Consider the following 12,945-nt stretch of genomic DNA (forward strand, 5'->3'; position numbering starts at 1 on the left):
GTCCTTCAGCTGCAAATATCTGCTCTCTCCACATCTCAAAATATAATATCTTTATTTTTCTTTAGAGGGACTAGGGATTAATGTGAAAGGTCTAAAGTATCCTCATTAAATTGAAGTGCCTGCTTTGGTTTTTGTGATGTCGTGATGTGGACTGACAAGGGTAGTATGAAAAGGTTAGTGTTAAAATTCACCTTTTAAACATACGAAACAGTTATTTTGGACATACTTAAATACTAGTGAAAGATAGTTAAAGTATATTTTAGGAATAAGTCTGCTTCACCACCCTAAAGTATTGGGGTTGGTCTACTTAACCCACTAAAGTACGAAACCGGATATTCGACCCCTTGAAGTATGAAAACCGGTTCAAATAACCCTCTAGAGTAGTATTATAGGTGGTTTTGCCATGTAAATGATTACGTTGCAGCGGTATTGGTTTGCATGACATAAAGATTAGTCTAGTAAACCCAAGTTGATCTAACTATTGTTTTTCACTCACTGATCAGCAAACCTAAAAAATATTACTCACTCTATCCTATAATATAAGAATTGTCAAACTTGGTACGATTGGCTTATAATTTCTCATGTACTATAAGGTTTATTATAGCAACAAAATTATAATCAAATGAAAGTATTCTCAACAAATAAAATTTAATTCATATTATACTAATTATTGGTCAGATATTTTAGAAGTTGAATCTTGAAATGCTGCGCCTCATATTATGGGTTGGAGGGAGTATATATTAACACTAATTTACATCATTCTCTGCCCGTTTCACTTGTGAATAGAATTATTAGCATGTTACAATAGTCTCCTCTATAGTCCAAGAGGGCAAAACCATTGCCATGTCATTGTGTGCACAGCAAAACCACATATAAAACTACTTTAGGGGTTTATTTAAACTGGTTTTGATTCTTTAGGTGGCAAAATACCCGGTTTCGTACTTCTGGGAGCTATGTAGACCAGGCTCAATACTTCATGGGTGAAGTAAATATTTTATAATAGAGGGAGTACCACCGACGAGTGCTCCAGGGCTTTGCACCTATTTATTGGTCCCTTTGGATCTTGGAGAATCCCACCATTTGGTTGCTTCCTCTGACCATTGGGTATGTCTTCTTTTTCTTATGTCATCCTATTCCCTCTACCATTATGCTGATCTTGGTTGTGATTTTGAGCTAATTTGGTAGCGCCTGCACTTTTATCGTGGTCTTGCAATTGGTCCAGCATTTCTTGAGTTCTACTGCTGCTCTTGCTATTTCTTTGGCGGGTCGTCCGCTGAATCTTACCGGAGTTTTGCTGACATGTTCTTGGGCTTATTGCTTTCTATAAATTTGATTAATCAGTAGATCTCTTTATGCTGTACTTTAGTGGTTCTATGCATGGGTGGGACTATGGGGAGTGCAACGGTGTATGAGCAGGGGTTGAGGAAAACCGAAAAGATCCTGAAATTCTCTAGCTCTAGCTCTTGTAACACGTAGCTACGTCCAAGTGCAAAGTCCATCTTCCCCCACAAATTTTTATTTGATACAGTTCGTATCTTCTATTTGTAGATTTCATTTGGAATAGATAGTTTTTAATGGAATAGAAACAATTACTGTGAAAATCTTATAAAATTCCTATTGCAAAGCAGCACTTGAATTTTGCATCCTGAGAAATACTGTGGTGCAGATTACTTGGCTTTGGTGCTTGGTACAGGATTTGAGTTTACTCTACAATTTTGTACTGTTAATAATCTGAAATCTTGACAAATAACTAAAAACAATTCTCCCTCAGTTTCTTTTTTTGCAAAAGTTCACAATTACTAGGCCAGATCGTTTCACAAATGTGTGATTGCAGAATTATCGTCATCACGTTGGTGCAAATGGCGAACGACAATGCACCTCAATGCGGGAAGTGCAGCCGTATGATGGAAAACTACGACTACACCAACTCCAACTGCCGAGATTGTACCTGCGACAAGTGCCATTTTCTTCTGGCCGGCACGGTCGGCTACAGTTGTCCTTACGCTTCCTGCAAATACAAGATCCACAAGGTATGCCCCGTGCCGGCAAGTGTACAGGGCTCCGCATCCCAAGACAGCGGCCCTCCCTGCGGGCTGTGCGGTCGTTTGACGTCCATCTACGACTACACCAACTCCACCTGCAGCAAATGCTACTGTGACATCGACAACTGCAGGCTTCTTCTCGCCGGCTACATCGTCTACGGATGCCTTCCCTGCAGATACGCTGTCCACAAGGTCTGCCCCAATGGCGCGGGCCAACAGCAGCAGCAGCAGCCGCCGCCTCTTCGCAACGAAGTAATCAACGGAGCGATCAGAGGAACGGTCAGCGGAGTGATCGGCTGCATTTTCAGAGGGTTATTAGCTGCAAGCGGCGCCAGCTCCAATTGACGAGGGCATGCTAGCATGAAGCATAAGCATGATGTGTTATGTTTTTATAAGTATTGTAGTAACCGCTGTCCCTGGGAAAAAAAAAAGAGGTATTGTAACCGCTTTTCCTTTTTGGGTTTAGTCTGGTTAGCTACCACGGAAATACGGATCGTGGGACGGCACGATATATATGCGTTGTTGGTAGCTGTGTGTTTTGTTTTGAAATAATCGCGGCTTTTCTAGCACTACTGGGTAAAAGTAAAGAAGAGAGAAAATAGAGCTTGTGCGTCTGCTCGTTCATGTGTTCTTGGTGCCGCGGATCTAGGACTGATATATTCCAAAACTCCATTCCTCTACGTATTTCACGGCGCTAATATATATACACGTGCATACAAACATTACTATAAACATACATGTACACCATAGGCCAATGAGTTCGTTCAATTATGTACAAGATCAAAATATCTTTTAAGATTGGCATAATCATTACATATGTCTCATTATCGACATATACGTCGCTTACCACTGGAAAATAATTATTCAAAATTATGACACTTTTCTCAACATGATCCTACGTCTTTGTGTGGCCCTTATATTGTCAATTTGCCACATGCTTCATCCAAATTGTGTTGAACCGTTTATGTTTTGTTAATCTTTGTTTTTGAAGTAAATACATCATTCCGCTAGTAAATGTATAATCTGCAATCTAAATTGAAGGTTTTCTTTTATCAAAGTTGAGGATAAACACGGCTAAAATGGTAATATTTATAATATCTACAATATTATATTGAAAATTCATGTTAATAAAACATGATGTTGAAAATACCGTGGACAATTCATTTTTAGTCTTTTCAAAATTTGGTAATTACTAAATCTATAATTAATACGAATTTAGTAAATAAAAATTTGTATCCATCTTGGACCCCCCCCTCCCATTAATTTAATTCAAAAATTAGGAAATAATTGCTAGCAACTTATAATTATATGGACTCCTTTTTAATATAAGCTACTATAATTATATAATTAGAATTAAGTCCACATATTCAGCTTTTAACTAAAAGTTTTTAATACTCATGTTATATATCAATATAGAGCCCAGACAATTTCGAAACAAGTAGGTTAAATAGGTTATAAAAGTGGTCAGTAAAACGTAGATTAGATATCTAATACAATAAACCATCGATGGGATTTTGATGTGTGTAATCTAATACAATAAATTCGTAAAACACTCGTTCTTGCAAAGGGCATGCGAAATAAAGCCAAAATGATATATATGACCTATAGACCTTCATGTTTAATAATGAAGTTATCATGACTAGTCAAAAGCACTTATCCGTGAAGAGGATATGGTCATATGGGATGTAGTACTATATATTTACAAATAAGCTCTATACTTTGTTTCTGTCTTGTCTTTAATTTGTTTCTATCCATGCCTCGCACCGTTTTGGTAATGTCTTCTCTAATTTTAGAGTAAATTTCACAAAACTAAAGTTATTTTGCATAACTTTAGTTTTATATAAAAAAATATATATTTAAGAGTTAGTTTTATAAAACTACAGATTTAGTGTCTCTGTTTATCACAAAACTACAGGTACTTTATACGATCTATCACAAAACTACAGATTTAAGAACTTATTTCACAAAACTATAGATTTAGTTTATGCGTTTATCACATAACTACATATTTAGTGCCTTTATTTATCACAAAACTACAGATTTAATGTCTCCATTATCACAAAACTGTAGGTTTTAACAATGCTAAAACATGTAGTTATATGATAATAAAGACACTAAACATGTGGTTTTATGATAAATGAAGATATTAAATTTATTGTTTTGTGAAACAAGTTTTTAAGTCTGTAGTTTTATAATATCTTGTGTAAAGTACCTATAGTTTTGTGATAAACAAAGACACTAAATGTGTAGTTTTGTGAAATAAATTCTCGAATTTGTAGTTTTGTGATAGATCATACAAAGTAATGTAGTTTTATGAAAATTAATTTTAATTTTAATTTGATTTATTTTGGGATGGATGGATGGATGGAGTATGCAAGTGCAGAAGAAACTGGCAGTCTGGCACTGCACTGGCGGCGGTTTGGATCCCTGCAAGTTGGCGACTGACCTAGTGACCTCTGTCAAACCAGGGACGGCCGCCATGGCTGGAATTCAGAAACAAGCGGTTTAGGTAGAAAATGGATCAAATCTGGGACCCGTTTGGGGTGACACGTCTCCATCTTCATCGCCTAGCTAGCACATCAATTTTGCTTAATAGTAAGAGAAAGCATTCAATCATGGCATCCTTTTCTCAGCATACTGCTGATATCAATCACGCGGTAAACTGGAGCTGGAAAAGCCATGGTTAACCTGCCGATGTTGTGGCTTGATTTTTCAATCTTTTTAAACTTATTTTATAAAGAGATCCTTAAAAAACTTAGAAAGGATGTTATGGCCCTCTTCCTTTCAAAAAAAAAATATACTCCATCCATCCCACAATATAAATATTTTTGGACTCTGACACAATCTTCGAAACGCTATTTTGACAAATAACATCTATAAAAATAGAGTAAATTTCATAAAACTACAGGTACTTTGATCAATTTATCACAAAACTACATATTTAATATGATGTATCACAAAACTACAGATTTAAGATGTAATATCACAAAACTATAGATTTAGTAACAAAGTTATCACAAAACTACAGGTTTATTGACAATTTAATAACATTACTTGAACAATTATAAGTCCAAGATAACACTAGTGCTAAGAATTTAAGCCCCAAAATCTATAGTTCTGTGATAATTTTATTATTAAATCTGTAGTTTTGCGATACTTAGTCTTAAACCTGTTGTTTTGTGATAAATTTATTGTTAAATATGTAGTTTTGTGATACATCAACTTAAATTTGTAGTTTTATGATAATTTTACCAAAGTACCTGTAGTTTTGTGAAATTTACTCATAAAAATAAGATGTTTTAAAAAAAAGAGTTGAATATTATGATAATTTGTTTAATGATAAATCTAGTAACATCAATTTTACATGATTGATTTTTTTTTTGCTATTAATAGTTAAAGTTAAAAATGTTTGACTCGTAAAAAATGCTTATATTTTAGGATGGATGGAGTAGTACTATTATACATGGCCCTCTGATTGAGTTGTGGATCTACTTACTGACTAACATGGACGTCGCTCCTCAAAGTCTGGCTAGTTAGTACTCCTTATGTGCAAAAAAAACTCAACTTAAGAAGAGATATGACCCCTCGTATTATAACGAATGTGGACAAAAGCTTGTCTAGATTTCTTGTATTAGAAGGGTGAGTATTTTGGGGACAGAAGGAGTAGTAGTTTAATTGAAGCTTGAAAGGACTTGCTCTCCAGTTGATACCGTCTCGTGAACTGAGCTTTAAAAAATATTGGACCTAGTTGGTTGGGACTAATATTCCCTTTTAACTAAGGCTTCAGAGCTGTTTCTAGAATCGATCAATGTGCTTCATGAGGATTGCCACGATAGAGATAAAGCTCTTATATAGGCAATTGTATCTATTAATTAGGATATTTTGTGTAATTTCCTTAGAGATATGTATGGGCAAAAATCTGCCACAAAGACTTATGGTATCTTAGAGTTTGTTAGAGATAAGAGTCGTGTCCGGCAAGGACATATTTTGGTATAAATATGACCTAAACTCATGTGATCAATTAACAGCAGTTCAATACAATCTCGGCACGTTGCCACCCTTTTTACTTTCGTTCTATTTCGACGAGTTCTTGCTTTCGAGTTGAGCTGCATCGATTCGATCTTCAACTAGAGGTAAACTTGTCATAGCGGCTTGCGTTCTCGGGATTAGTGCTTCTATATTTATGACACTCTAATCCTGTTTATGTAATTCATCGAGTTATCATATACACGTTTCAATCTTTGTTAGTTGTGCTATATAACTTGTTATCGGCTGGTTCTTATCGTTAAGAAGTGACCGATAGGGTTATGTCTTGTTATTAATCTAGATTATATCGTGTATCTACCATCTCTTATAGGTTTTCATCATCTTGCCTAGATCTTATATTTATCTTTATGCTTAATGCTGCCTCGGTTGAGTTCGATCTGTTAAGTAATATTTATAATTATGATATCTAGCTTGCTTTATGATCATCAAGAGAGATAGCATCGGGGTTTCAGCCAATCTTACCTGATTTAGCTACTTTACGTCTTATATGCTTGATTAATATGCTAAGTCCGCCCTTTATATTAAGATCTTATCGCATTAAAGTATATTAGGCTTCTTATTTGATATATTCTACATGTTTTAATATCTTAATATAGAGTGGTATCGGAGTATTAGCCGATACATGCTAGATCTATCTGATCGGCTATGCTATAAACGTTTATAATCTTTATGTTAATGTATACTTCGACCTAAGTGATTTATACTGTCTCGGCATGGTGACCGATCTATCCCAATCACTTAGTTTAAATATACATCGACAGAAGGATTATATATCGTTAATATCTACAGCCGATCGAGTAGATTTAGTCTTGTCTTATTTACTTATGACTGCCGATCGATTCCAATATGACATCGGCTCAAAGATAAATGATATGTCATCGGCGACAAGCCGATCGACTATCGTTTATGGATTTAACCACGGTTTTTCTTGTCTTTCTTTCTTGTTGATTGCAGGATCAAATTAACTGGCACGCTCACGAACCTAAAAGCAAGATTTTGGATCTGCACTGAAGTTAAGCAGATCTTCCAGGCTAGTGTGTGTTTTTCGCATCAACACGCTTTTAGCACGCCCGGTGGGACCGAGTTGCAACAACTTCTCTCATGGCGGAGAAACAATCACCGTCGTCGACAAGCAAGCCTCCAAATCCCCCACAAACCAAGCTTCCAAAACCTCCAGGGACTAATCATTCATCGACTGGGGTTGAGTCTGAGGTTAAAGAAGGAAACATTGTCTCAGTCACTATGGACAAGTTATCACCAGAACAAAAGAAGCAGTTTGAACTAGTAATGAAGAGTGCTCAGGAGCAATTCATGAAATCATTCGCAGCAACCCGACAGGGAAAAGTTATCCAAAAATACAAGGCGAAAGTGGTTGTTGCCGATGAAATTGGAACAAGCTCATCCCAAGGTGGTAAAGGTACTGTAGATGACTCGGGCGATAAAGGTGACGAGCTTCAAGATGGTGTGGTTGAAGATCTTGGTGAAAACGGTATTGAAGAGCAAGAGGAACCTCCTAGGTGCAATAATTTCCAAGACCAAGCTGATTATGTCGTGCAACATGCCTTGATCAACTAGTCCGGAGTGCTTGTCAATACTTTGACAAATATGATTAAGTCTGTGATTGATGGCACGATAGCTGAGCATCAGAACACGGGGCCAGTCTTTCTACCAGGTGGTGTCTTCCCAAACTACAGGAATTTGGTGACAGGTAACCAGCAACATACTACCAATGCACCACCAGTCCAACCGACGGCGGCGGTTTCAGCTCCAGCACCAGTTGCACTGTCATCGGCACAAAGGCAGGTGGTTAATCCTCGTGTCCTGACTAGGGAGCAACCTCAACATGTTGGACAGAACATCAATCGGCTGACTCTAGAGCAGATTGCTGTAATGTTTGCACCGAATCAGCCGATTGTCGAGGCAGTACAATCGACGTCGATTCAGCAGACGCCACCAAGACAACAGGTAGTTCAACCGATTCAGCAACAGGCGGTTCAGCCGATACCAACTGGGCAGAGAACCCCTGTCAATCAGCAACACCAACCAGTTGTGGCTCAAGTTATTCCTGAGCATTTGGTGCATAATATACAGCCATCTCTCCAGAATTATCATGGGGGTAATTTGAACTATCAATACCAACCTCAGTCCCCTTATGTCCAGTACCAACATGGTGGATCACCTCAGCCCCAATTTGTTTCCCAGCTCAATCAGTTCAAGCCTATACAGCAACAAATGCAAGGAGTACCCCAACAGAAGCCATGGGCCGATATGATTGCAGATGTAACGAGGGAGCAGTTTGCGCTTAAGCCAAAGGACCCTGGAAATTTGTATCGGCATCCTTATCCAGAGTGGTTCAAGAGAGTTCCACTGCCCAACCGATACAAGGTTCCAGATTTTTCAAAGTTTTTAGGGCAAGACAATATTTCGGCATCTGAGCATGTCAGCTGATTCTTGGCTCAGCGTGGAGAAGCATCGGTTGTTGACGCCTTAAGAGTTCGGTTGTTGACTTTGTCTTTGTCCGGGTCAGCATTCACATGGTTTTCTTCATTGCCTTACAATTCTGTTCAAGGTTGGGCCGACTTGGAGAAACAATTCCATAGCTACTTCTACAGTGGGACCCATGTGTTGATGCGAAAACACGAGGCCTGGGAGATCTGCTTAACTCCAGTGCAGGTCCAAAAAGCTTGCCTTCTAGGTTCGTGAGCGTGCCAGTTGATTTGATCCTGCAATCAACAAGAAACAAAGAAAGGAAAATAGCAGTTAATCCATAAACGATAGCCGATCGGCCATGCACCGATGACGTATCATTTATCTTTGAGCCGATGTCATCTTTGCATCGATCGGCAAAATAGAAAAGAACTAAATCTATTTGATCGGCTATAGATATTAACATTATATTATCCTTATGTCGATATATACTTAAACCAAGTGATTGGGATAGATCGGTCGCCATGTCGAGACAGTATAAATCACTTAGATCGAAATATATATTAACAACAAGATTATATATCTCCATAGCATAGCCGATAAGATAGATCTAGCATGTATCGGCTAATACTCTGATATTACTTTATATTAAGATATTAAAGCAAGTAAAATATCAAACAAGAAGTTTAATATACCTAAAAGCAATAAGATCTTAGCATAAAAGGGCAGATCTAGCATATCAATTAAGCACATGAAATATAAGGCTAAATCAGGTAAGATCGGCTGAAACCCCGGTACTACCCTAATCGGCAACCAAAGATAGGCTAGAGCTTGCGATTCTAATCACGACTTATAAGGTCAAACTCAACTGATGCAGCTATAAGTATGAAAAGAAAGACAATATCTAGACAATCAAGTTGTTGGAAGTCAACGTTGGTATCTAACCCGATCGGCTGCCTTCTAGCGATAGATGTTAGCCGATTGAGGGTTAGATAGCAATATTGCTGGAGATTATATAGAATATATGATAACTCGACAACTTACATAAACAAGATTAGAGTGTCATAAAGATGGAAGCACTAATCCCGAGATTACCAAATTTGGTTGTTAACACCATGAGATGAAGCTCTCCGATCTGACAGCAGTTAGGCAGAGGCATGATGAAACCGTACAAGACTACATCCAGAGATTTAGAGATATGAGAAACAAGTGTTATAGTTTGTCCTTGACAGATTCCCAGTTACCCGATCTCGCGTTCCAGGGTTTGATAGCTCCGATCAAGGAGAAATTTTCATCACAGGAGTTCGAAAGCTTGTCTCATCTTGCACAAAAGGTGACCCTGCATGAGCAAAGGTTTGCGGAGGCTTAGAAGAATTTCAAGAAAACCAATCACGTGTATCCTTATATGCATGATTCTGATGAAGAGGATGACTCCGAGGTAGCAGCAGCTGAATGGGTGAGAAGCAAAAAAGGTTGTACCGTGCCAATGGGTGAAGAGCTCTGGAAAGGAAGAGAGGTATGACTTTGATATTACTAAAGCTGATAAAATTTTTGATTTTCTACTTCGGGAGAAACAGATACAACTTCCTGCTGGTCACACAATACCATCGGCTGAGGAGCTAGGGAAGAGAAAATATTGTAAGTGGCACAATTCTGGTTCCCACTCTACCAAATATTGCAAAGTCTTTAGGCAGTAGATGCAAGCAACTATTGAAGGAGGAAAGATCAAGTTTGATGATTCAAAGAAGCCCATGAAGGTGGATGGACATCCTTTCCCCGTCAATATGATGCATACAGCTGGGAGAACAGTCGATGGAGGGAAGAATCAAAGTTCTCAGTTGAATTCACCAAGATTATTAATAAATATCAGAAAAGGCATGATAAGCAACAGGAGCAAGATGATGGTGGTTTTGATCCTCATTGGGATTGTGAGTTCTTTAGGTTCTGCTGGAATAAGGGGATGAGGCTACCGTCAATTGAAGATTGCCCTGGATGCAGTGACAACGCAGGGAGTTCGAGCCGATCTTACAGTAGAGTTAATCAGCTGAGTCAGAAGAGGCTGCCTGTTCATTAGAGGTTGGGCCCGATCAATCAAGATCGTCATCAAGATGACGACGAGGATAGGAAGACACAATGGTGCCCTTTTGGTATTTTCACAAAAAATCAGAAGAGAAGGGTTCAACGGATGAGGAACAGGGAGCGTTTCCAGGAGGTGTAGCAGGAAATCAATAATCAGCTGAAGAAGACCAAGCAAATGTAGAATGTTAAGAGCAAGGTTGCAGCAGCCGATGAAGTCGAAGCCGACAAGACAAATAGTGTTACATCTACATCGGTAAACATGGTGTTTCTATTACCTGCAGAATATGAAGCCAAACAAGCCGATGTTGATGATATTGATTTTGTCGCCAGAACAAGCAATTTTTGAGAAACCAGAGGGGACAGAGAATCGGCATCTCAAGCTATTGTCTGTTAACGGATATGTCAATGGGAAGCCGATGTCCAAGATGATGGTTGATGGTGGGGCTGCTGTAAATTTGATGCCGTATGCTACATTCAGGAAGCTAGGCAGAAATTCAGATGATCTCATCAAGACAAACATGGTTCTCAAAGACTTTGGCAGCAATCCATCGGAAACCAAAGGAGTTTTGAATGTGGAGCTGACAGTCGGTAGGAAGACCGTTCCTACAACATTTTTTGTCATCGATGGGAAGGGTTCCTATAGCCTGTTGCTTGGAAGGGATTGGATTCATGCCAATTGTTGTATTCCTTCAACCATGCACCAGTGCTTGATTCAATGGCAAGGGGACAAGATTAAGATCGTGCCAGCCGACAGGTCAGTTAATGTTGCTAGTGCCGATTTAGCTCTTTGGGAGATAATGGGATTGATTGCCTGTCTGGAAAAGTTTGGGATGGAGATTTTCTAAAAGTGTCCGATTGTGATATACAGCCAATTGAAGATGGAGACCCCAAATTATTATTTTGAGGGCGTCGTGGAGGGTTCAAATTTCTACAGCAAGGACACGGTGGATGATCTCGATGGCAAATTAGGACAGGGTTTCATGTCGGCTGATGATTTGGAAGAGATTGACATAAGCCCAGGAGATAGGCCAAGGCCGACATTTATCAGCAAGAATTTATCGGCGGAGTTTAGAACCAAGTTAATAGAGCTTTTGAAAGAGTATAGAGATTGCTTTGCTTCGGAGTATTACGAGATGCCAGGACTCAGCCGATCGATTGTTGAACATCGGCTTCCTACCAAACCAGGTTACAAACCTTACCAGCAACCTCCAAGGAGATGCAAAGCCGATATTTATGATGCTATCAAGGCTGAAGTAACTCGATTATATGATACTGGTTTTATCAGGTGTTCGTATTTCTTACGATCACAGATAAAATCCGCAAGCGCACGAATATACCGATGTAGCACTTCCCCTACGGAGTATTCCAAGGGTATCGAATCCAAGGGAACGTGTGTGGTCAGTTCTTCCTCCGGTTCATCCAAGGACACCAAGCAAATGATAGGCCAGGATAGAGAGGATTTTCTAGTGAGAAACAATGTCTAGGGAAAGCTTAACTTTAATCCTAATGCAATACTTCACGCACTGGCAACCCGCTGTTCCCAGATGTCGCTCTACTACGTACCTAGACAGGGAGGACTTAAGTGATCTTGAGGGCTGTCACCACCTCTACATCTACCTTAAACGTTCTGTGGGATACGCAGCAATTACTGGATAACAATTACCTAAACACCACGTCTAAGCAATTAATATCTACTTTAGTGTTTATATTTTAGTCGATTATAGTGAACAATAATCTCGTATGCTATTTAGGAACTAACCAAGAGATAATTCTCACAAGATAAATCTAAATTACTCAAGAAGAATATTATATTGAATTCAGAGTAATAAACAAAATAAAAGAAATAGGAGAAGATTACCGACAACTCCGGAATTCTTCCGACTTCTTCTACTCTACTCTCTTCCTATTCTAGTATACAATATAGTACAATAAAGCCTCTTATAATTTAGCTCAAGCTTGGAAGTGTGTGTGTGAAGTGAGGGAGTGATGTCCTTTTATAGGGCAGTTATGACGGTTGTGAGAAGGGGAAATGTCCGAACTGCCCCGCAACCGTCATTGGGAGAGCATCTAGAGTGTCCACGCCAAACCCCAGGATCAACGGTGATCAGGGGGGTTCGGTCGAACCTGGGCTGGGCCCTCCTGGCCTGGCCTTCGGTCGGTGGACTCCCTGGACCTTCCTCTGTCCATTTCTCGGAGTTATTGGTTGATTCACTGATGTTTCGATGAAGTTCACAACCCCTCCTTGTATGGATATATGATTCTCCTCTCTTTTAGTCTAGATTTCCTCCCAACATCGGGGTTTATCACCTGCATACAAATATATACCAACACTTGTGGAATATGTGAAATT

The 12,945-nt window shown here is 39.0% G+C and overlaps 1 protein-coding gene across 1 annotated transcript; it reads left to right on the forward strand.

The window, feature by feature from the left end:
- The first annotated feature begins 729 nt into the window (after window positions 1-729).
- Window positions 730-2,660, forward strand: LOC127777321 (uncharacterized). The gene is made up of 2 exons (XM_052303896.1): window positions 730-1,104; window positions 1,835-2,660. The coding sequence occupies exon 2, from the start codon at window positions 1,860-1,862 to the stop codon at window positions 2,385-2,387; it is 528 nt and encodes a 175-aa protein (XP_052159856.1). The 5' UTR covers window positions 730-1,104; window positions 1,835-1,859; the 3' UTR covers window positions 2,388-2,660.
- Window positions 2,661-12,945: the final 10,285 nt, after the last annotated feature.

This window comes from Oryza glaberrima, chromosome 6, assembly GCF_000147395.1.
Source record: "Oryza glaberrima chromosome 6, OglaRS2, whole genome shotgun sequence".
Taxonomy (NCBI): domain Eukaryota; kingdom Viridiplantae; phylum Streptophyta; class Magnoliopsida; order Poales; family Poaceae; genus Oryza; species Oryza glaberrima.